Source organism: Caretta caretta, chromosome 7 (genome assembly GCF_965140235.1).
Source record: "Caretta caretta isolate rCarCar2 chromosome 7, rCarCar1.hap1, whole genome shotgun sequence".
In the NCBI taxonomy this organism is placed as follows: Eukaryota; Metazoa; Chordata; order Testudines; family Cheloniidae; genus Caretta; species Caretta caretta.
In genome coordinates, this window is record NC_134212.1 from 38,249,739 (window position 1) to 38,274,869 (window position 25,131).

The 25,131-nt window shown below is 40.8% G+C and overlaps 2 protein-coding genes across 5 annotated transcripts in view; one reads left to right on the top strand and one right to left on the bottom strand.

The window, feature by feature from the left end:
- The window catches only part of SYN2 (synapsin II), a 418,695-nt gene that overhangs the window by 101,378 nt on the left and 292,186 nt on the right, over positions 1-25,131 (bottom strand). For 3 of the 4 annotated variants that reach the window (XM_048857162.2, XM_048857165.2, XM_048857164.2), the window contains exon 6: positions 10,642-10,725. The exons of the other annotated variant lie outside the window; for it this stretch is intronic. In XM_048857162.2, the coding sequence (XP_048713119.1) occupies positions 10,642-10,725 (84 nt within the window). The remainder of the gene's footprint in view (positions 1-10,641; positions 10,726-25,131) is intronic. 4 annotated transcript variants of the gene reach the window in all.
- Positions 1-25,131, top strand: part of TIMP4 (TIMP metallopeptidase inhibitor 4) — a 59,745-nt gene that overhangs the window by 2,416 nt on the left and 32,198 nt on the right. The gene's annotated exons all lie outside the window — the stretch shown is intronic.

The following is a 25,131-nucleotide window of genomic DNA, read 5'->3' on the forward strand; positions in this document are numbered from 1 at the left end:
ATTAATTTTTAATTCTTGGAGACTATCAGGAAAGTCCTGGAGGATCAGAAAACCTATTCCATTCTCTCTCCCTCACACACAGTTATACTTTTTGCCCCAAACCAGCATACCCTAAACCTCTGCTTTCCCTAGCACCACTTTTATAGTAAATAAGATGATGCATTAAAGCTAGATTTTTGTTTGATTTTAACATTTACAGAACTTCAAATATTTTAATAAAAGAACTTAGGCCTTTGCTCCTTCACCCATTGAAGTTAATGGGAGTTTAACTCTTAACTTCAATGGGAATTGGATTGATCCCTTTGATGTGGAGGTTGTTAAGACTTTAAAAGTCTTGCAGAATTGAGAAGCATTTTCTTGCATGCAAAACGGTATATCTAAGTTACACAAAGTAAACAAACAATACAATACCTGTAAATTTTACATGACGTCTGAAAACTGAGGCAATGCCTTGAGCTGTCCTGTTTTATACAGCACAATCTAGTACATGTATTGAAGTTATTAAACTATATTTCAACTTCAGTTCCTTTTCCTCTGAGGTCATTTCTGATTTGGAGGGAGGGTTAAATCAATAGATCTTACTCCAGCCACTAGCTGAATGTATGAGGCCACTCAGAAACCTGAACATTCATGTTGGATCCCCAAAAAGAAACAAATAGAGAAATTAATTAAGTCCGGGCCAAGCACTTTTCACTGTGACTTTTGTCTATGAGATTAGTGGTGCAACACTTTATCTTTTCCTGTCAGGGTGCTATTGTGGCTTTAGACTGTCTTTTTCTAAACATCCATAGCTACCAAATAGCCTGAGTAACTTGGTGAAAATCATAGACTTTCTGACAAATGTAGGGCGAGAGGCACCCTCTGATCCTATCACTTACATGTGAGAGGATGACAAAAACAGAGAGAGAATTTAAAATGCACCAGTCTTGTATGTACCAGGAGGGGAAGTGTGATGGGTTAGTGGATTCAGCACAAGGCTATCAGCCAGGAACTCATGAGTTATAATGCCAGCTCTGCCACTGACTTTGTGTGTGGCCTTGGCCTAATTGCTTAGCCTTTCAACCTCTCAAGGCCTAAAGTACTGGGCACTGACTGTGAGCTGCTGAGTGGTTTTACCCCATAGTTCACTTCAGTGGGAGAGCACAGTGTTGAATACCTTCATCTCTTTGAGGGTGAGCAGCACCTCTCAGGAGAGCTTTTACCTCATAGGGGCTTGTGAGGAATAATTAATCAGTAATGCTAAGTATCTAGTAGAGCTAAAGTTATTATTACTCTATTAATGAAAACTCAAAAAACAGTCTATATTGAAGGTTAGCTTCATGGATTCAAAAATGCCTGGAAAGATTCAGAATGGCTTCACTTTAGCTAAACAGTAATGTGCAAAATATCCCTATTGTGCTGTACTGATTTCTTCAAATGAATGGGATATGAGAAGCACTGGTTTCAAGCTTATAATAAGAAAATTTCTCTGATAAATTCCTGGGGTGAAATCCTGGACTCATTGAAATCAGTGGGAGTTTTGCTGTTGAGTGGGGCCAGAATTTCATCCCCGGTACCGATTTTTAATTGATTTTCATATAAAGAACAACCATACTCAATGACCTGTATACAAAAAGTATATTTTTGAAATGCTAATTGTGTGTTAAGAGTTAAAATAACTTTTTATAAATGCCAACATCCTTAAATCTGTTCTTTATGTGATTCTTGCGATGAACTTAACTCAGTGAGGCAGGCAGCATAAGTAGAGTTAGTGTTTTGGTAAATAGGTAAGTATCCTGCACTGCTACCTATTGAGTGTAGGGTTCTCCATTTTTGAAGTTAGCTGGATTCTTTCTATAATGGAAACAATATTTTGTATTTGAGCAACTGGCACCACACTATAAAGAGATGACAGATATTGGGCACAAATTTGTAATCTCAGACACCAGTTTTATTGATTTAATGAAGAGTGACATGTCTCAAACTATAAAGGAAGCCTCATGGCTGAAGCTCAGCAGCACTTTGAGCCTGTTAAAATCCTTATAAGTCCATTGAGATCTGGCAATGCAAAGAAGTGTCAGATTAGACTAAATTATATTACATACAAATATAATGGTAAACATTTGACTTAAACCCACAAAAACTAAGTTTTGAAAGTCATCTCTGCCTAGAGATGTGCTAAATAGACATAGCCCAGATAGCTTTACTAAGTTGATGTGAAAATTTTCACCATTCTGTTTCTTTTGATTTTATCATCCCCATAAACTTTGCTTTTTATGAAGTGACTACAAAAATGTTCAGTTTTTTATTTAAATACTTTCATTTGTACACTTTCAATGTGGAAAACAGCTCTTGAAAAAAAACCAGATCTATTTTGACTGGATGTAACTTACAGAATTGCAGAAATGTAGAACTGGAAGGGACCTCATGAGGTCATCAAGTCTAGCCCCCTGAGCTGAGGCAGAACCAAGTAAACCTTGACCATTCCTGGCAGATATCTGTCTAACCTGTTCTTAAAAACCTGCAGGATTCCACAACCTCCTCCTTCAATAACCTGTTGCAGAGCTTAGTTACCATTATAGTTAGAAAGATTTTCCCAATATCTAACCTACAGCTCCTTTGCTGCACAATTACTTCTTGTGCTACCCTCAGTGGACATGGAGAACAACTGATCACCATCTTCTTTGTAATAATCTTTTACATATTAAAAGGCTGTTATGTCCCCCCATCAGCTTTCTGTTCTCTAGACTAAACATGCCCAATTCTTTCAACCATTCCTCATAGCTCACATTTTCTAAACCTTTTATCATTTTTGTTACTCTCCTCTAGATTCTCCAATTTGTCCACATTTTTCTTAAAGTGTGGAACTGAAGACTTTACACAGAACTCCAGTTGCGTCCTCACTAGTGCTGAGTAGAGCAGAATAATTACCTCCCGTGTCTTACCTACAACACTCCTGTCAGAAATATAGGCTAACACTTCATGTTTGGAGGAAAAATTGAGGAAATGAATTTAAAGTAGGTTTTATATGTTGTTAATATACTGTGCACCTCCACTCTACTCTTAATTCACCTCATGGTTTCTACATACTACAGCTCATATAGTCTTCCTGAGAACAGTGTGGATGAATTTACTAACCTGCTGATCCTGCAAACATTTAAGCCAGGTGAGTAGTCCCATTCTCTTCAATAGGATTACTGATGTGGACAAAGTTAAGCATATACATAAGTGTTTGCAGGTTCATGGCCACTGTATCCACATGAGCTGTAATAGCTACACTAATAACAAGTGGAATTAAAAATCGATGGGCCAGGTTTTCCAGCCCCACTACTGCTTTGGCACTGTGCAGCAGATGTAATGCCAGTTTAGCCAGCTAGTGGAGGGTTCCCCACTGTGGAGGAATCCCCGAGGCACAGCCAGCCACTGTTGTGATTGATGCCCCGCCTCCAAATCTCCAGAAGGGCCAGAGCCAGAGAGGCATAAATTAGAATAACCGAAGGCTGTTCTAACTTAGGGCTTGAAACACTATAGCAGCACAGCTGTAGCACTTCAGTGCAGACACTACCTATGCCGATGGGAGGGGTCTCTTGGTAATCCACCCTCCCGAGAGGTGGTAGGTAGGTTGATGGAAGAATTCTTGCTCAGACTGTGGATTTTTTTACACCTGAGTGATGTAGCTGGATCAGCCTAACTTTTGTAGACCAGACCTCATGCTGTAGACTGGCCCAGCCTTCAGACCCTGGATCAAGAGCCACCTTTGTACTCTGCTAAACACAGTTCAGACAGTCTAGGATTCAGGCAAGACAACCTAATTATCTCAATTTTGGGGGTCTTTTAAGGCCTTTCTTTTCCATAGCATGTATTAATGACTGATTATACTAGTCAGCAAATTGCAGAGCATTTATATTATTGCTCCTCTGCCAAATGGTAGCAGTTGTGATGGCTTTGCCAGTTAGCTTTCCTTTGGAGGAGAAATCAGTGACACCAGAGTCAGGATATGTTCTTAGTGCAACTTCTTTTATTAACTCTGCATACACCAGTCCTTGAACAAAGGGACTGGCCTATGCAGAGTTAATAAAAGAAGTTGCACTAAGAACATATCCTGACTCTGGTGTCACTGATTTCTCCTCCAAAGGAAAGCTAACTGGCAAAGCCATCACAACTGCTGCCATTTGGCAGAGGAGCAATAATATAAATGCTCTGCAATTTACTGACTAGTATAATCAGTCATTACTACATGCTATGGAAAAGAAAGGTCACAAACAGCATGCAAGTGATCTCCTCTGTCAGGGATCATAACCTTAACATAATGCCTGGTTCCCAGGGAGCAATTCTGCTTCCAGAGTTGACACAGCTCAGAAGCATTAAGGGAGAAAGAAAACTCTTATTGCTTGCCACAGCTCCACTGCACTCTCCCACTCCCCAAGAAACTACAGTAAAAAACCAACACCACAGCATTTCTTCTAAAAACAGAAACTCACTCAAGAAAAACTTTTGAACCTATTTGTAACAGCACCATCTGGTGACTCCTCCGATAACAATATTTTCAAAGCACACTACAAATATTAACTAATGAAGCCCCTCAAAACCTGAGAGAGATAGAAAAATATAGTTCACAAATGCCAGATAGGGAAACTCAGGTACAGCGAATATATTGACTTTCTTAGTCCCCTGAGTCAATGGATGAGACAGGATTAGAACACAGCCTAATGTTCAATACACTAATCCACAACGACAGAGTACAATATTGAAGCTATATAATCCTTAATACTGATAATAAACGCTATATGCGAGTTGGTGGTATTATTATTAATATGTAATTAAATTTATTCAGATCTGGAGACTAAATTCATTGTCTGCTTGAGGGATTTAAATTATGCTCTTGGTGAAGATCTCAACCCAACCTTAACTATGCAGTTATTCCAGAACCATCATGATGCACAATATTAATGAATCTTATTCTCACCATACAATGTATTACCAAAATCATATACACAAAGGATGTATTTTCTTACATGCATATATACAAAACATCTATACGGACTTCAGAGATCCCTTGTTATTCTTTCCTTTAAGCATGCTTTTATACATGTGAATAATATTTTCAAACTAAAAAAGTCAATTATGCAAGTGCCCTACTTATTTCCAAGTAATGTTTACAAAATCCAAATACAGCATTGGGCCAAAGCAACCATGATTCTCTCACTGAGTGTTTGGTGTTTTGGAAACTGCTGCCGAAGCTACTCCCTGAATAAAGCTCCTATCAGAAAAGGGGGCATCAGTAAACACCTTTTCTACAATTCTTTTTAATCTCATAAAATCGTATTTGTTTGAAACCCCATCAATGGTGCAAATGTCTTATGTATTGCAATTAAACAGTCATAGTATAAATATTAAGGTCTTAGGCACCAATACCCCCAAAGCCTATATCTCTCAAAATGCTAAGAATGTAAATTATACTGCAGTGAATTGGCTCAGCCAAACCAAGTGCTGAGATGCTGTGCCTTTACTGACACACACACATTTTACACTCATTTATCCAGTTCCTCCCCACAACTGCAAGTGTGAGGTGGTCCAATTTGCACAGCTGCCTGAGCAACTGTAAAGTATGCAAATCTCTGTAGTCTGATTAGCTGAAAGTTATTCTGAGAGAATCAGAGCAAAGAGATTTGCAAAATTATTGTGCTGAAAGCCACAGAAGGGGAGTCTCTCTTTGTGAGGATCTTCTCATGGAGATTCCCCTATAGCATCACATTGGGGCTATGTAGGATTTGTTTCCCCATGGTAAAGCCTGGAGGCCCTGCCCCAAATGTGGTGAATTTACCCTAATTTGTAGGAGGGGAGGACAGGGGAGGAGTGTAGGGCTCCAACTGAGTCAGTCTGCCAGGATTCCCCTTACTTCCTTGGGATCAGTTAAATCAGGGGAACAGGCAATACGGGGCTGGGGGGGACGGACACGACGACTCTGCACAAAGATAATACAGACTGGGGCTGTATTTCTTTTCCAGATAAGTTTTGTGTGGACAGCAATAAGTACCCACATCTAGCCTTACCACTGAATATGCACTTCTCTTCATTGACCACCTAGTCTAAACTCCTTGTCCTTGCACTGACCCTTGGGTGGGAGTGGATGGGGTAGGCAGGTGCCCAAATGCGCCTTCCATGTGCAAGATGGTAGGTTTCCTGCACATGTAGATCTAGGGAGGTCCATATCTGGTTCATGGTTATTATACAAACCTCTCCACTTTGATTAGCTCTCAATCCCTATGTTCAGAGTGGCTACTGCTCTCACAACTCCTCATTCTTTATGCCCACAAATATGGGCCCTAATTCTGCTACCTCCTCTTTCCTCTCACAGGCAGTGCCACTGACTCAAAAGGTCAGTGGAACTATTTGTGAGAGTAAGGAGGGAAGTAATTGAAACTATTCTTGTGAATAAGGACTGTTCACTTGAATAAAATCTGCAAGATGAAGCCACAACTGCTTCAGGTTCTTAGATACAAACAAACATTTTGAGAATGGTACTGCCTAAAAATTCCTCCAAATTTAGTTTTGGTGGCCAAATTTTTAACTTACTATTCAGCTCAGAAAAGCAAAGTTGTGAAAATTTCATAACACCAACACTAGCATGCAGTATGCAGAGAAAGAACAAGGAATAATTTCCTATCTACTAGAAACAGTGTCCTTTGGAAACCAGACATTTGTAAATGCACAGTCAATCTGTGGAATTCTTTGTCAGAGGATATTGTGAAGGCCAAGACTATAACAGGGTTCAAAAAAGAACTAGATAAATTCATGGAGGATAGGTCCATCAATGGCTATTAGCCAGGATGGGCAGGAAACCAAAACCACGCTCTGAAGTGTCCCTAGCCTCTGTTTGCCAGAACTTGGGAACGGGTGACAGAGAACAGATGATTTAATGATGGCCTGTTCTGTTCATTCTTTCTGAACCACCTGGCACTGGCCACTGTCGGAAGACAGGATACTAGTCTAGATGGACCATTAGTCTGACCCAGTATGGCTGTTCTTATGTTCTATGTTCAAGCACTAAGTTCAGGTTTCACTTATTTTACTTGGAAAAGACGGTACCAACTGTAAAATATTTGGTTTTAGTCAGTATCAGAGCTAGTTGCATCATGAGTAAAATCAATTATAAGAAGAACCTAGCTGGTTTACAGATTTAAAATTAACTCCAGAGCAGTGACTCCTATTATTAGGTATATTTTAAATGAAGGGGGATAGGAAAATTTCAGGAAAACAGTTATATTTATAAACAAAGCATGTATTGCAGTATTATGGAACTATAAATAATGATTTATCTAAACATTCTACATATAAATGGTGTGGAAAGCAGAATGAAAGCTTAAAAATGTAAGGTCTAAACGTATATAAAACGTAAGATACATGAGGTAGCAGCAAATTCTTGAACCTACTAGATCCTGATTTAAATTCTCATCTTGTTTGTCCCATAAAAGGTAGTGTTTCTCCATAACCACAGCCCCTCCTGGATTCCAAAGGAAGGGATGTGTAGTTATGAATGGAAATCTATAATAAAAGGATATATGCTGTTGTATAGAGTAAAGAGTATCAAGGCAATGTTATTCTTCAGCTGAAATTGGACAGATGTTCATCACTGATCAAATGATGTGGTATTTGTGGCTTGTGAAGCAGAAAGAAATATTTCTTTAACATCAGTAGCAGCTGTAAAAACATTGCAGAAAAATAAAACTGACCTTGAACAACATTGGGAAGTTATTTTTCTATAATATTTATTTATGTTAAAGTAAGAGTACTTGTACACATCTACTTTTTTAAAAATCAAAATCTCTCCCTGTTTCCATTTGAAAGTTTATAAAAATATAGATTTAAAGCCCTGATCCACATAAATTTCATTTATTCTGCTATCTACAAAAAATAATTTAACCTGGGGTCAGACTTGATAACAAATAGTTTAATCTGGGGTCAGACTTGATAAACTCCCCCCTATAACATTGGTAGTTTCTCCTTCCCACTCTAAAAACCCAAGTACTCAAAAACCCCTAAGTTAAACACATGCCTGAAAGTTGTACAGGCAAGACTACATCTTGGTAAATTCCAGAGAGGAGAAGTGCTTTAGACTCAAATTAAGATTCCAATTAAATGTAATTTTACAGAACAATTTAAAACATTTTCTAACTACATATGTACAAAGTACTAGCATAGTTGGAAAGAAAAGAAAAGAAAAGAAAAGAAAAGAAAAGAAAGTGTTATATAATGCAATTAGAACTGTCATGCTGAGTGGTGAAGCAAATTATCTTTGGCATTAGCTATATTCAACTAGAACATATCAATGTGTTTCTGTAATAAGGTGACTCTTCGGAATAAGATACTTATTACTGGTCAAAGGATTCTTGAATAAAAAAAGAATGGTGCTGTTGCTTTATTCTAATTATAAACTGTAACAGAAAGGTCTTTGTACTACTGACTCACCATGGTAATTTGTAATAGCTGGCATCATTGTGGTGCCTTCTACTGGTCGGCATGCCAAATCTGTTCAAAAATGTTCCCTATCTTGTTTCTCTTGCAACTACAGTCTACAGGCTTCTACTACAAATCCTTCCCTGACCTCAGGGGGTATAGGCCTGCCCGTGGGAGCTAAAGGTCCTAGGGTTCTCCCTCTAATGCCACAAGTTTGTGGTTCAAATTGGTGATTGTGGTGTCCATTAGTTTGTGACCCCCAAATTCTTTACATATTGGTTCCTATTTGCTAGACCCAAATAAAAGCTCTTCTGCGCTCCTTCTAATGTTTGAGGTGTACAGTCCCCCCATTTTATTTTATTCCTTTCTTATCCATCTGTCCATGTTTTCTTGGTAATGTTGTATTTGGAGTCCACCTTAAGTTTAGAGTTTAGTGTCTCAGTAGAATTTTCACTTGGTTTGAGCCCTGTTAGTGTTTTGAAGTCCCTCTTTTTAAATTCCATTTGGAATTCCCTGAATCCAGATGATACATTTTCACTTCTAAGGATTACACTTGTAAATGCAATATAATAGCCACTGAATGCTAACCACTCTAGTCCCACTCCCTGGGGATGCAGTATCAAGCAACTATATGTGCCTATATTATTCTCAAGAGGCTGCCTTCCAAAGGATAAAAGTTTGCTGTTACTACAGCTAATATGAAATTCTCCTTTCGCCCAAGTGATAGAGACCAGTATTTATGGACTCAAAGGTTATGAGGTCACTGGGTTTTATTTGTGGTGTTCCATATATGTGATTCAGCTTGGCTAGTTATTTTGCTGATTGCTATAAGCTTTTGTCACTGGGGTAGCCACTAACTTTAAAGAATATTCAAATACAAAACAAGAAGAAAATAAACAATTACATCCTAAATAATAAAATACCTCTTGCACTGAATGTTGCTTGATTCTGGCTCTATTAGGCTCCCAAGCAGGGTGAATTTTAATGATGGAGATCCTCAATTCAGAAAGCCATCCTACTGGACACCAAGAGTGAGATTTTCTGAAGTCTCAGCAATAGCCTAATTCTGCTCCCATTTAATTCCATTTGGCTTCAACAGGAACAGAATTAGGTCAACACTGAGCAGTTTCGAAAATCCCAGTTGAAGTCTTCATACTTCATTTTGGGATGAAACTGCTTCCCCGCTGATCTTAATTGATTTAATGATCTATAAATTGATAAGTGTGCTCTCTATAAACCACATCCCAGGCTATGCAGGTGCTATGCAGATCATTCATTAGTATCTTGCTGTGTATCCCAAAGAGAACAGTATGTATGTTCAGAGACTTGAGTACTAATTCTATGTTTTCATTCCCACAAGAATCACAAAAGATGATCTAGAGCTTCTGCACATACTTCGAGATGAGCCCAATGTAGACTAAATTGCTGTACTGAAGGTTGGAATTAAGAAATATTTGCATGATTATTGAGAGGTCCACAATAGAGAAAAATGGTTGTAGTGTCCTCACTGGCTGCAGAAAAAACTTTAGGTCATCGATACTACTTGGGAATACAGAAATAATCTTGGATCTACTGTGATCATAAAGTTATGAAATATTTTGACAAAAGTTGAGTATATGCACTCAGTACATGATGCAGACACAGCCTCCACCTTTTCCTACAAATCCTGTAGCCATTAATCCATTACAGACTATACCTAAATTGTGATCTATTATATCAGTATAAATTGAGAGCCACTCCTCTGAATTAAAGATGTGGCACCTTATTTTATTTGAACTGCAATGTCTACATATTTGCGTCTATGAAAGATAAACAGAAATAATATATGGTGGCTATAAATACAGTTTACACAAACTCATGAGTTAAAATGGATGATAGCCCTTGAAATTTTAGAATACTAAAATATTGTATGTAGTTAGCATTCAAAGAGATTTAAATTCCTTACTGTAGTTTTCCAAAGAAGAATGCTAACTGTTTTTCGGAATTTATGGTAGTGATGACCATCAGACTTTGATCAGTAATTACTAATTGGGAGGTATTTCCTTGCTGTTAATGACTAGCTGGAAGATCTGAAGGCCCATGGTGAAGCTGAGGAGCCTTTAACGCAGCTGGTCACTAACTGACAGGAGATGCGAACTTAGAGGTCATTATTGCTATTTTAAATTTTTGAAAATATGGAACAATGTGAAAGAAAAGAGGAGTTACCTGTTGTGTTGAAATATCAGAAGCTGAACTGCACATTGCCATGGATACACTGATCTGTTTACAGCATTTTTCTTTTCCTAGCAGCTAAAGAACAGTACAATAACCAGAAAGTGAGATTCTCTCGCAAAATTACAGTAGACTCATAAAATTTATGTTGAAATTCTCAAAAGTCATAATTAATTTTAAGATCCCAAGTTGGTGCACCTAGAGCCTAATTTCCTATGTGCCCATAACATCAAGTGAAGTCAATAGGAAATGGAGGTACTCAGGGCAAATGAAAATTAACTCCTAGGTGTTTAAAGTTGGGCTGATAATTGAGACAACTCCAAAATAAGCCATTTTTTGAAAATGTAAGGTAGAGTCTAGACCATCTTAAAGGAATGTATGTGAAGTAGGACTAGCATTTTCAGCCCTGGTCTACACTAGGACTTTAGATCGAATTTAGCAGCGTTAAATCGATTTAAACCTGCACCCGTCCACACAATGAAGCCCTTTATTTCGACTTAAAGGGCTCTTAAAATCGATTTCCTTACTCCACCCCTGACAAGTGGATTAGCGCTTAAATCGACCTTGCCGGCTCGAATTTGGGGTACTGTGGACACAATTCGATGGTATTGGCCTCCGGGAGCTATCCCAGAGTGCTCCATTCTGACCGCTCTGGACAGCGCTCTCAACTCAGATGCACTGGCCAGGTAGACAGGAAAAGAACCGCGAACTTTTGAATCTCATTTCCTGTTTGGCCAGCGTGGCAAGCTGCAGGTGACCATGCAGAGCTCATCAGCAGAGGTGACCATGATGGAGTCCCAGAATCGCAAAAGAGCTCCAGCATGGACTGAACGGGAGGTACGGGATCTGATCGCTGTTTGGGGAGAGGAATCCGTGCTATCAGAACTCCGTTCCAGTTTTCGAAATGCCAAAACCTTTCTGAAAATCTCCCAGGGCATGAAGGACAGAGGCCATAACAGGGACCCGAAGCAGTGCCGCGTGAAACTGAAGGAGCTGAGGCAAGCCTACCAGAAAACCAGAGAGGCGAACGGCCGCTCTGGGTCAGAGCCCCAAACATGCCGCTTCTATGATGAGCTGCATGCCATTTTAGGGGGTTCAGCCACCACTACCCCAGCCGTGTTGTTTGACTCCTTCAATGGAGATGGAGGCAATACAGAAGTAGGTTTTGGGGACGAAGAAGATGATGAGGAGGAGGTTGTAGATAGCTCACAGCAAGCAAGCGGAGAAACCGGTTTTCCCGACAGCCAGGAACTGTTTCTCACCCTAGACCTGGAGCCAGTACCCCCCGAACCCACCCAAGGCTGCCTCCTGGACTCAGCAGGCGGAGAAGGGACCTCTGGTGAGTGTACCTTTTAAAATGCTATACATGGTTTAAAAGCAAGCATGTGAAAGGATTACTTTGCCCTGGCATTTGCGGTTCTGCCTTTGCAAAAGGTTTCTGGGGAGGGCAGCCTTATTTCGTCCTTCATGGTAGGACACTTTACCACTCCAGGCCAGCAACACGTACTGGGGAATCACTGTAGAACAAAGCATTGCAGTGTATGTTTGCTGGCATTCAACCAAAATCCGTTCACGCGGTGGGAGGAGGCAAAATGCGACCTTGTAACGAAAGCACATGTGCTATGTATGTAATGTTAACTTTCAAGGTTTACCCTGAAAGAGTGTAGCCACTGTTTTATAAAATGTGTCTTTTTAAATACCGCTGTCCCTTTTTTTTTCTCCACCAGCTGCATGTGTTTCAATGATCACAGGATCTTCTCCTTCCCAGAGGCTAGTGAAGCTTAGAAAGAAAAAAAAACGCACTCGCGATGAAATGTTCTCCGAGCTCATGCTGTCCTCCCACACTGACAGAGCACAGACGAATGCGTGGAGGCAAATAATGTCAGAGTGCAGGAAAGCACAAAATGACCGGGAGGAGAGGTGGAGGGCTGAAGAGAGTAAGTGGCGGGCTGAAGAGAGTAAGTGGCGGGCTGAAGACAGGGCTGAAGCTCAAAGGTGGCGGCAGCGTGATGAGAGGAGGCAGGATTCAATGCTGAGGCTGCTGCAGGACCAAACCAGTATGCTCCAGTGTATGGTTGAGCTGCAGCAAAGGCAGCTGGAGCACAGACTGCCACTGCAGCCCCTCTGTAACCAACCGCCCTCCTCCCCAAGTTCCATAGCCTCCACACCCAGACGCCCAAGAACACGGTGGGGAGGCCTCCGGCCAACCAGCCACTCCCCCACAGAGGATTGCCCAAAAAAAAGAAGGCTGTCATTCAATAAATTTTAAAGTTGTAAACTTTTAAAGTGCTGTGCTTAAAGTGCTGTGTGGCATTTTCCTTCCCTCCTCCACCACCCCTCCTGGGATACCTTGGTAGTCATCCCCCTATTTGTGTGATGAATGAATAACGAATGCATGACTGTGAAGCAGCAATGACTTTATTGGCTCTGCAAGCAATGATTAAAGGGAGGAGGGGAGGGTGGTTAGCTTACAGGGAAGTAGAGTGAACCAAGGGGCGGGGGGGTTCATCAAGGAGAAACAAACAGAACTTTTACACCGTAGCCTGGCCAGTCATGAAACTGTTTTTCAAAGCTTCTCTGATGCGTACCGCGCCCTCCTGTGCTCTTCTAACCGCCCTGGTGTCTGGCTGCGCGTAACCAGCAGCCAGGCGATTTGCCTCAACCTCCCACCCCGCCATAAACGTCTCCCCCTTACTCTCACAGATATTGTGGAGCACACAGCAAGCAGTAATAACAGTGGGAATATTGGTTTCGCTGAGGTCTAAGCGAGTCAATAAACTGCGCCAGCGCGCCTTTAAACGTCCAAATGCACATTCTACCACCATTCTGCACTTGCTCAGCCTGTAGTTGAACAGCTCCTGACTACTGTCCAGGCTGCCTGTGTACGGCTTCATGAGCCATGGCATTAAGGGGTAGGCTGGGTCCCCAAGGATACATATAGGCATTTCAACATCCCCAACAGTTATTTTCTGGTCTGGGAATAAAGTCCCTTCCTGCAGCTTTTGAAACAGACCAGAGTTCCTGAAGATGCGAGCATCATGTACCTTTCCCGGCCATCCCACGTTGATGTTGGTGAAACGTCCCTTGTGATCCACCAGAGCTTGCAGCACTATTGAAAAGTACCCCTTGCGGTTTATGTACTCGGCGGCTTGGTGCTCCGGTGCCAAGATAGGGATATGGGTTCCATCTATAGCCCCACCACAGTTAGGGAATCCCATTGCAGCAAAGCCATCCACTATGACCTGCACATTTCCCAGGGTCACTACCCTTGATATCAGCAGATCTTTGATTGCGTGGGCTACTTGCATCACAGCAGCCCCCACAGTAGATTTGCCCACTCCAAATTGATTCCCAACTGACCGGTAGCTGTCTGGCGTTGCAAGCTTCCACAGGGCTATCGCCACTCGCTTCTCAACTGTGAGGGCTGCTCTCATCTTGGTATTCATGCGCTTCAGGACAGGGGAAAGCAAGTCACAAAGTTCCATGAAAGTGCCCTTACGCATGCGAAAGTTTCGTAGCCACTGGGAATCGTCCCAGACCTGCAACACTATGCGGTCCCACCAGTCTGTGCTTGTTTCCCGAGCCCAGAATCGGCGTTCCACAGCATGAACCTGCCCCATTAGCACCATGATGCATGCATTGGCAGGGCCCATGCTTTCAGAGAAATCTGTGTCCATGTCCTGATCACTCACGGGACCGCGCTGACGTCGCCTCCTCGCCCGGTATCGCGTTGCCAGGTTCTGGTGCTGCATATACTGCTGAATAATGCGTGTGGTGGTTAATGTGCTCCTAATTGCCAAAGTGAGCTGAGCGGGCTCCATGCTTGCCGTGGTATGGCGTCCGCACAGAAAAAAGGCGCGGAACGATTGTCTGCCGTTGCTCTGACGGAGGGAGGGGCGACTGACGACACGGCTTACAGGGTTGGCTTCAGGGAGCTAAAATCAACAAAGGGGGTGCCTGTACATCAAGGAGTATTTCAGGCAGGACTGCACGGAGGGTTCCAATAAGAAATGGTGCACCTAAGTTATCGTTGTTATTGGAACAAGGAGGTTAGCCTGGCCTCTGATTGATACATGGCTAGATTTACCTCGCTGCACCTTCTCTGTGAGTGACTGCAGTGTGACCTAGAGGAATGAGTCCCCTAGACAGGGGAGGAGGCAAATGAGTACAAAACAAATCTGGTCTATTTCTTGTTTTGACCCACTCCATCTATCTTTTACATCTTTGGCTGGCAGCAGACGGTGCAGAAGGACTGCATGCCATCCACATCTCATGGCTGCTTGGCAGAAGATGGTACAGTACGCCTGCTAGCCATCCCCATCTCTTGCCTGCCTGGCAGAAGATGGTGCAATACGACTGCTAGCAATCCTCATCTCTTGCCTGCCTGGCAGAAGATGGTACAGTACGACTGCTAGCAGTCCGTATCGCCTGCCTGCTCACCATAAGATGGTTCAATAGGACTGACTGCAGGACTAAAGAGAATGACCTGGTCAAGTCACTCCAAATTTAGTCCCTGCGCCCATGTCTGCCCAGGCGCTCCCAGCCGACGCGGCCAGGAGCACCTCGGACACGATGAGGACGACTACCAGTCGTATTGCACCGTCTGCTGCCAGAAGGCAAGGGGTTGCTGCTACTGTGCAGCAAAGCCGTACCGCGTCTGCCAGCACCCAGGAGACATAGGGTGACGGTTACCTGAGCGGGCTCCATGCTTGCTGTGGTATGGCGTCTGCACAGGTAACTCAGGAAAAAAGGCGCGAAATGATTGTCTGCCCTTGCTTTCACGGAGGGAGGGAGGGAACGGGGGCCTGACGACACGTACCCAGAACCACCCGCGACAATGTTTTAGCCCCATCAGAGCGCTCCATTGTGACTGCTCTGGACAGCACTCTCAGATGCCCGATTGTTTGCCATTGCTCTGACGCTGGGAGGGGCGCTTACAGGGTTGGCTTCAGGGAGCTAAAATCAACAAAGGGGGTGGCTTTACATCAAGGAGTATTTCAGGCAGGACTTCACAGAGGGTTCCAATAAGAAATGGTGCACCTAAGTTATTGTCCTTATTGGAGCAAGAAGGTTAGCCTGGCCTCTGATTGATACATGGCTAGATTTACCTCGCTGCACCTTGACTGCAGTGTGATCTAGAAGAATGAGTCCCCTAGACAGGGGAGGGGGGGGAAGCAAATGAGTACAAAACAAATCTGGTCTATTTCTTGTTTTGACCCACTCCATCTATCTTTTACATCTTTGGCTGGCAGCAGACGGACTGCATGCCATCCACATCTCATGACTGCTCGGCAGAAGATGGTACAGCACGACTGCTAGCAGTCCGTATCGCCTGCCCGCTCACCATAAGACGGTTCAATAGGACTGACTGCAGGACTAAAGAGAATGACCTGGTCAAGTCACTCCAAATTTAGTCCCTGTGCCCATGTCTGCCCAGGCGCTCCTGATCGACCTCACAGAGGCGACCAGGAGCACCTCAGACATGACGATGACGGCTACCAGTCGTACTGTACCGTCTGCTGCCACAAGGCAAGGGGTTGCTGCTACTGTGTAGCAATGCCGTACCGCGTCTGCCAGCACCCAGGAGACATAGGGTGACGGTTACCTGAGCGGGCTCCATGCTTGCCATGGTATGGCGTCTGCACAGGTAACTCAGGAAAAAAGGCGCGAAATGATTGTCTGCCCTTGCTTTCACGGGGGGAGGGAGGGAACGGGAGGCTGACGATATGTACCCAGAACCACCCGCGACAATGTTTTAGCCCCATCAGGCATTGGGATCTCAACCCAGAATTCCAATGGGCAGCGGAGACTGCGGGAACTGTGGGATAGCTACCCACAGTGCAACGCTCCGGAAGTCGACGCTTGCCTCGGTACTGTGGAAGCGCTCCGCCGAGTTAATGCACTTAATGCACTTAGAGCATTTACTGTGGGGACACACACACTCGAATTTATAAAACCGATTTCTAAAAAACCGACTTCTATAAATTCGACCTTATTCCGTAGTGTAGACATACCCTAAGAATCCTTTCTGCAGGCAGGCAAGCAAAGGAGGAGGATGGAGAACAGTGTAAATGGGAATTTGCAATCACAAATAATCCCATTTCCCTGGGTTTGGGGGATGCAAGTCCCTTGGCATGAACAGAGAAATTGGAATTTAAACAGTGTTACAGTTGTTGCTTTGGGAGACATGAGATGCATTTCAGGATGATGGTAAAATATTGTACCAAAATAAGCCTTAGAGTACTGGCTCCAAGATTTTAGGCTTCATGACTTTGTTCCATTAAAAAGACAAAGAAATGGTCCCTTCCTTGAATAGCATGCACTTGCAGAATTAGTGTGTGAAAATGTCTGCAACATGAAAAATTTTCACAATTACTTACAATATTTGCATGCACACATAGAGATTCTATCTGCTGTTAGGTGAACAACTGCTCATCTTGCACACACAAATGTGCATGTATATGCGTGGATTGGAGGCCTTTACATTTTCTGTTTAATTTTCCTGCCTTCTGCTGACTTAAGGCAGAGCTTTAAAATAATTCAAATGTGAATTAATTGGGTAGTTACCAAAAGGAAAGTGGAACATATAAAAATTAAATGATGCAAAAACAAAATAAAATCTTCAGTCTCATCAAAAATGAAATCTTATCTAATCCACCATCTATGCAGGAAAATATTTTAGTATCTGGAAAAGCAGAGGTTAGTATTTTTACACTGTTTTGTTTTATTTTAATAGAGAAAATGTTTCTAATTTAATCTCCCTAAACAAGTCCCGGTATATCTCCCCTTTTCTGCCTCTTTGGATGAGACACCAAGCTTTAAAAGATTTCCTTCTAATGCTTGCATTTGGATCCTTGGATAGTTCTAGTGTCTTCTGTGTTGGCAGAATTACAGATATCTTTGGGCCTGAACCAAGGTTATGATGCTGCTGTGCTGCTCTGTGCTTCTGAATGCTGTTGCTTTTCTCTTCTTCTTCATTTGAAAATTCCTGACAATTTTTACTCTTTATACTCTTTAGTGTGGCTATTTAGTAATTATATGAATAGATTATATGAATGTGTGAAAAAGTAATTTATTGGTTTCTTAGGACTTCTTCACTGGTAAAACACAAAGCTTAAAACAACCGTATTAGGCAAATAAGTGAAAAGTTAACTTTGAAAAGTGGCTAGTCTGCATGCACTAAAACTGCTTCTGAGAGTTTGGAATAAGATTTTTACTACTAATATTTTACACATTTTTATTAAGCTTTTGTACTCATACAGTACTAAAGTGACTAAAATGATCTAAGCACATCTTCTACAGAGGTTATTAGAATTTCTTGAAACAAGCCATTGACCTCTTGTGTGGCAATTTATCTGTACTTTAATGGAGCGATCCTCATTTTCTGACTTACATTGAGGGAACCCATTCACAAACCCTAAAAAAGGTAAAATAATAACAAAGATCTGGTTTCAAATAGCAAAAGCAATGCAGTTTAGTGTGTGCACTTTTGTCCTTTCATAACACAGCAAATATGGAGCCCTAATGTCCAAACCTTTACGCCCTGAGTTGTCCTACTGGCTTCCATAGACTTACTTACAAGAGGGAGGAATGCTATTCAGAAGAGTAAGAATTTGCAGGATTGGGATCATAGTATGCAGAATCACTCACTGCTGGACCCACCTTATGGTATCTAGGTGCAAAAGGTGAAGTAAAGATGGAGTTTGATCCCTCAGTCTGGATTTCAAGGCATTTATGGCAGACTCCTGGCATTACTTTAACATAGCTTAGAATCACAGAATACCAGGGTTGGAAGGGACCTTAGGAGGTCATCTAGTCCAACCCCCTGCTCAAAGCAGGACCAATCCCCAATTTCTGCTCCAGAACTCTAAATGGCCCCCTCAAGGATTGAACTCACAACCCTGGGTTTAGCAGGCCAATGCTCAAACCACTGAACTTTCCCTCTCCCCCCGTGAATATGGTAGATGAAGCCCGTTCTGCTTGTCAACTTTAGTTATTTTGCATTCTAGTTGTCTACACTTGAATTCTTGGCCAGTTAGAGATAAATGTTTGATTTAAATTGGCATTGACTAGGAAGAACTCCTGTACTTGCTTATGCTGAACAAACTACTTTGAAAGTTAGGAATTCAATATGAAGCAGTCCCTGGGACATAAGAAGGGACAAAATACAAAGTTCCTTTCTTGTCTTGGCTCAATCTCTTCTCTTCTTTCTCATACATTTGATCCTTTGCACTGGTTCCCCCTGAGAGTAGAATTGGGACACTGTCAAAAACTTCATTACTAGAATCACGAGGGGTTCCGTTCTCCCATCACTGGATACTAGTAATGGGAGTTACTGGATCTGGCTATACTAGCTACTAAAGGAAGTAGACAGTACCAGGATGTTAAAAATTCCTTCCCTTTGTTATTTTAATAGTAGGAGTGAAGACTAAAGATAATCCCACTTTGCTTTGGCTCTCAATGTTTGTTAACAGACATTAATTCTTGGGAGGGACAGACAAGGTGGGTGAGGTAATATCTTTTATTGGACCAACTTCTGTCTCTAATATTCTGGGACTGACATAGCTACAACTACATTGCATACATTAATTCTTGGTTTAGTATTGTTCTGACTTTAATGCAACCAGTGGCATTAGCATACTGTCCTTAGAGTGCTGTGTGGTGGGGGTCTATAAGTAATTCCTTCCCATATATCTATTAAAAGTAATTCAACAGACTTCAAATAAATCAACAGGATTATGTCATTAATCTATCAATGTATCACTGAAGCTTTCATTATGACAAAGAATGCAAAAGAAAATAAAATCTCTCTTTTACAGGTGTATTATATACAGTTAACTCACAGAATGTTTTGCCCTTAACAACAGGGGGGCAGATTTTCAGGTGATGTAAACTGCCATAGTTCCATTGTCAATGGAGCTATGATAATTTATACCAGCTAATGATCTTTTCCAGGAATTTTTATTCCTGTGCAGACAACTAATTAGGAAAAGTAACCCCTTGAAAACATACATCATTCCTAAGGAAAGGTAGAGATAAAAATATATATTCTTAAGAGAAGAGGGAAAATCAGCATCCTCTAATCTTCTGATAAAGGAGGAAAAACAGCAAACTGTTCTAGTATGCCATCAGACACCAACAGAGGAGCAGTTTTTATATAGCCACCCTCATTAACTAGAGTTTGCATATTCTGGAAACACATTTTAGTTTACAGTCTGATATATAATTGAAATTGCCTCAGAACCTGGAACTGCTTAAACTCCAAACTAGAGAGTTGAATTTTCATTCCTTCTGCTGTATGTAATTTCAATGAATGCATGGTTCACATGTTTGTGCATGTACTTCCAGGTCCTGGAATGGCACTCCTCCACCTATAGATTATACCTACCAACATAGAGCTAAAACTAGTCAGAATACAGATCAAATTAATACTATCTTTGCAGCATTAATCTGTGCTTATTTTACAGATACGTAACAAGCTGCTTTGTCTCTAATGTTAAGCCATTAATGCAATTTCAAGATCAGAAGATTAATTTGTTGCTGATCTTCATGAAATGAGAGGGAATTAGAATATTTATTTAAAATGAGAAAATCTATGTTGTTCTTCAACTTAATTACAATTAAACTGTAATTAACTCAGATGAGAATGTTTAAATTTCTTTCACCCAGCATATTTTTTGTATGCCAAGTGATTGCTTGCCTTCAGATGAGCTACATTATTTCACTCAGTCATTCAAAGCAATTTAACATTGTGCTCTGCTCCCAAGTCTACTTCCATTCAGAAAATATAGCATAAATATAAAATATCCTTAAAATTAATCAATTTCAGTAGGGGAGACATAATTCTCATGAGAACTATATATCAGTTTAACTATAAAGCAATAAGATGAAGAAGAAAAAAAGAAAATGAATAAAAATTTCATAGTTTAGGAGATCAAAAGCTCTTCCTTAAAAGTTGCAGAAGTGGTATCTCAAGTGATTGCGAGTTTCTGGAATATCAAAGACACATGAACAGGGCCCCTACTGTTGGCAGCCCTTCATGAAGGCTGCCTCCCTTTGACTTTTCAATGATCAGTATTGTGATTACAGTCTTCCCAGAACTATATGATTTATTCTGATGGGCATACAGAAATATATGTAGAAGTTGGATGCCTTCTAAGCTACTGTGGCTTCCATGAAAGGCAGCTGAATTTCTGAGATAAGCTTCAGTAGACTGAGACAAAAACTAAGGACCTAGAACAAATAAAGATGGATGATCAGTCTCTGAGAATACTAGAGGCCATTAAGATTTGAAAAATTTATTCTTCAGCTGTGCAAGTAAAATGGAGCTGATGTATAAATGTTGATTAAGGGTCTTGATTGTGTGGTGAGAAGACACATAATTTATTCCTTTCCAAAGAACTGAATAGTTTTAAATAAGTGAAAAAGATTGTCTTTTGGATTGCGTGAAAATTACATTGTTCCCACTGAAATGAAAGTGAAAACAAAGGGTGTACAGGTATGTAATCGTGATACAATCCAATTTGTTACATTACCACTAACATAGACTTAGTTTTAGTGTCTATTATTAGAGCTGAATATCTATCATTTTAACATTCATAGCCATTTACTTTCAAATACATGAGTATATAATTTTATCTTGTATTTTAATTCTCTTCATATAAGAATTGCCAAACTAATCTAAGAATTACAGGAAAAAGTCACTTCTGGCTCAGAATTCAAATGTCATCTTTCTCATTTGGACACAGTGAAACACATTTTTCATGAAGGTAAGGGTAGATCAATACAAGAGGTGAGGAATTTATAATGGCAGTGCTGACAGACTCTTAACTACATCCTTGTACACATGGCATTACATTTCATTTTAATTTATTTCTCCAGTGCTGAATAATAGTCTATAAGTTCATTAGAATTCAAGGCACTTCATAGTGATGTACCCACTCAATTTATCTGCTTTTGTCTCATACCATATCACCCCTTCCACTCTTACAATGATGACAGCCATGTGTGCTTCTCCTACAAATGTATTTAGATGCTTCCTTTCATGCTGTCTCTTACCCCAGAATGCGCTCTTCAACCTGTCCATAAGACACTTACCTGTCATCCCTCAAAACCCTCCCAAAGAACCACTTCTTCCATGACATCTACAATAAACTGGCTAATTAACAGTGGCTTGGTTGAGGTGACAGATATGAGGAGAGAAAGAAAAAGGTAGGGCCAAATTTTCAATAGTATTCAGTTCTTATTTAGGAACCTATATGGAATGGCTAGATATTCTCTCAATATGTGCACTGTGCTTTTTTTGAAAATCTAGCCCTTAATGTGTATATAAAATGTGTACAATATATATATTAATATACATCTACAACTCTCTCTATTCTACCTGTTGTAAGGCAAAAAAATAAAAATGCAACTATGGATGTATCCATCACTCTAATCACTTCGTAATTTGCACCCCACTTTTCCTCCCTAGATGTGTCTTTGATCTTCTTAGATTGCAAGTTTTTTGTGGCAGGATTGCCTCTTATATATGTATGTACAGCACCTTGTACAATGGGACCCCAATCTTGGTTGGTGTTCAAACACTCTTGCAGTAAAAATTGTAGTAACAACTAGCATCATACTGGAGAAAAATGGTTTAGTGGAATATGTTTTTGCAATTCTGTTGGACAAAGGCTGATTAAAAGTAGTGATGAGTGAACCTCAAAATATTCAGATTTTGAGTTTTGTTAGTTAAGTATCCCAAAGTCTGGCTAGTTAGCTAAAACTTATGAGAACTACCCCTCTGGAGCCTACAAATCAAGTGCTGAAATTTTTCATGACAAGAGACTTTTTCCTGATATGTTGGTATTTCTAGTTCTGGTCCCAGACAGAGCCCAGAAATTCAAATAAAATGTTTTCTAAAAAAGAGTCTTATAATCCGGACATTTCTGAACAAACCGCTCGTTTTATTCTAGCTGGTTCACCCATCCCTAGCTGAAAGTGCATTCAGCAGAAGGAATGGAAAACTAAGTCTCAAGTTCGGACATTAAGCATTTACCATTTTCTGGGGCAGTTTCAATTATTTAAAATCCCAGATTGTAAACTAAGACAGAAGATAAACAGAATGTGTTTCCATAATATGGAGACTGTATTTCATCATGCTAAGACACATAGGGAACCTGTGAAAAGCTATGCTCCATGCTACACAGGGGATACTAATTCCCAGGACAGACCCCAGCAACACTACTTCTTCCCCACACAGCAGAATTACTGTGGTTCTGCCTCATCTATGGTCCTCTGTGCCTCTAGAAGGACTTACAAGCAGGACTTGCTCCCTATGTGAACAAAAAATGGTTCAGAAACCTCCACTTAGAAGATCTTACTGTCCTGTTCAGCAACTCTGGTATTGTTTCTGAAGCACTGGATCTCATGAAAATCAGGCTTTGTGCTCTGAGCTCCGTCTCTCTAAACTCTGATATATTAATCTACGAATCTTGGATGATACAGTATTTTATCACTGAAAGAATTAACTATACAATTTGCATAATTAGCACAGCCAATGTTTTGAATGGGATTCCATTCATCACTGTAACGACGCTTGACTCTGTAGTTCAAAGAAATTAATACAAATAGCTAAGCAGAAATTGGAATAGAAATCTGTACCACTTTATGGACGAAAGCCCTTATTATTACAGTTTCAATTAACCAGTGCTTAGATCAATGGATCTTTCTATTATCACAGGACAGATACCTCTACTACTCTTCAAAATGCCTTTCTACAAACTGGGAAGAAGGGACAATGGAATATTCTTCTGTGTCCTGGAAACCATTCAACATGAGTTAGGGGAATTCTGAACTAAAACCAGCTTGTATTCCAGTTTAATTTCTCCTGTAGAGTAATATATGTGATGTTGGTATACATGGAAACTTCTTGACATCATTAAGCAGTTTGTAAGTGATTGGGCCCTAAGATATCTTGGGAGAGATTTCCCAGGCACAAATGGGAGTTAGGTACCTACCTGCCCTTTGTGCCTTTGAAAATCTTCCTCTTTATTAGTTATTTTATGTCAGCACCAGCGAAGTACAGAATAAACCAATATAAATCCTTAATAAAGCAGTGTTAAACTTAGTGCTCCACATGGCTGTATGTCACTGCACTACAGAAGCCTGTGGTTATATTTGTACAATGTGGATGGAATGTTTTTAGCCAGTTACAGCATTTAAATAAGCTGAATATTTGTAATTCAAATGCTAGATCCTTCACTACACTGGTTCATGGAGCTGTTGGCAATCCTTTTTTTAAATCACCTGATTTAGGAGAACAGCTCATAAGTTTGTAAGTGTTATATTACTAGATCACCCCTTTAGTTAACTGCCTTTTCAGTTAATAGATAACTATACATTATGGGAGAGAACACTGAAAACAGGAGAGAGAGCAAGCTAAGAGCACTTAATACCCTTGAAGTTTACCTTGCACAAGGCAGTTATTTTGTTCATCTATGGTCTATAAATATCAAGACTGTACAAACACAGAATTTTTTTTTTCCAAACCTGCCTACCCAGATGGGAACTTGCCAGAAATTAATTGCTATCAGACCAACAGAGAATAGGAAGGTTTCAGAGTAACAGCAGTGTTAGTCTGTATTCGCAAAAAGAAAAGGAGTACTTGTGGCACCTTAGAGACTAACCAATTTATTTGAGCGTAAGCTTTCGTGAGCTACAGTTCACTTCATCGGATGCATACTGTGGAAAGAATAAAAGATCTTTTTATACACACAAAGCATGAAAAAATGGGTGTTTACCACTACAAAAGGTTTTCTCTCCTCCCACCCCACTCTCCTGCTGGTAACAGCTTATCTAAAGTGATCACTCTCCTTACAATGTGTATGATAATCAAGTTGGCCTAATAACATCAGCCACACTATCAGAGGCTCGTTCACCTGCACATCCACCAATGTGATATATGCCACCATGGGCCAGCAATGCCCCTCTGCTATGTACATTGGTCAAACTGGACAGTCTCTACGTAAAAGAATAAATGGACACAAATCAGATGTCAAGAATTATAACATTCATAAACCAGTCGGAGAACACTTCAATCTCTCTGGTCACGCGATTACAGACATGAAAGTTGCGATGTTACAACAGAAAAACTTCAAAACCAGACTCCAGCGAGAGACTGTTGAATTGGAATTCATTTGCAAATTGGATACAATTAACTTAGGCTTGAATAGAGACTGGGAGTGGCTAAGTCATTATGCCAGGTAACCTATTTCCCCTTGTTTTTTCCTACCCCCTCTTCCCCCCTCCTCAGATGTTCTTGTTAAACCCTGGATTTGTGCTGGAAATGGCCCACCTTGACTATCATACACATTGTAAGGAGAGTGATCACTTTAGATAAGCTATTACCAACAGGAGAGTGGGTTTGTGTCTGTGTGGGGGGGAGGCGGGGGGAGAAAACCTGGATTTGTGCTGGAAATGGCCCAACTTGATTATCATACA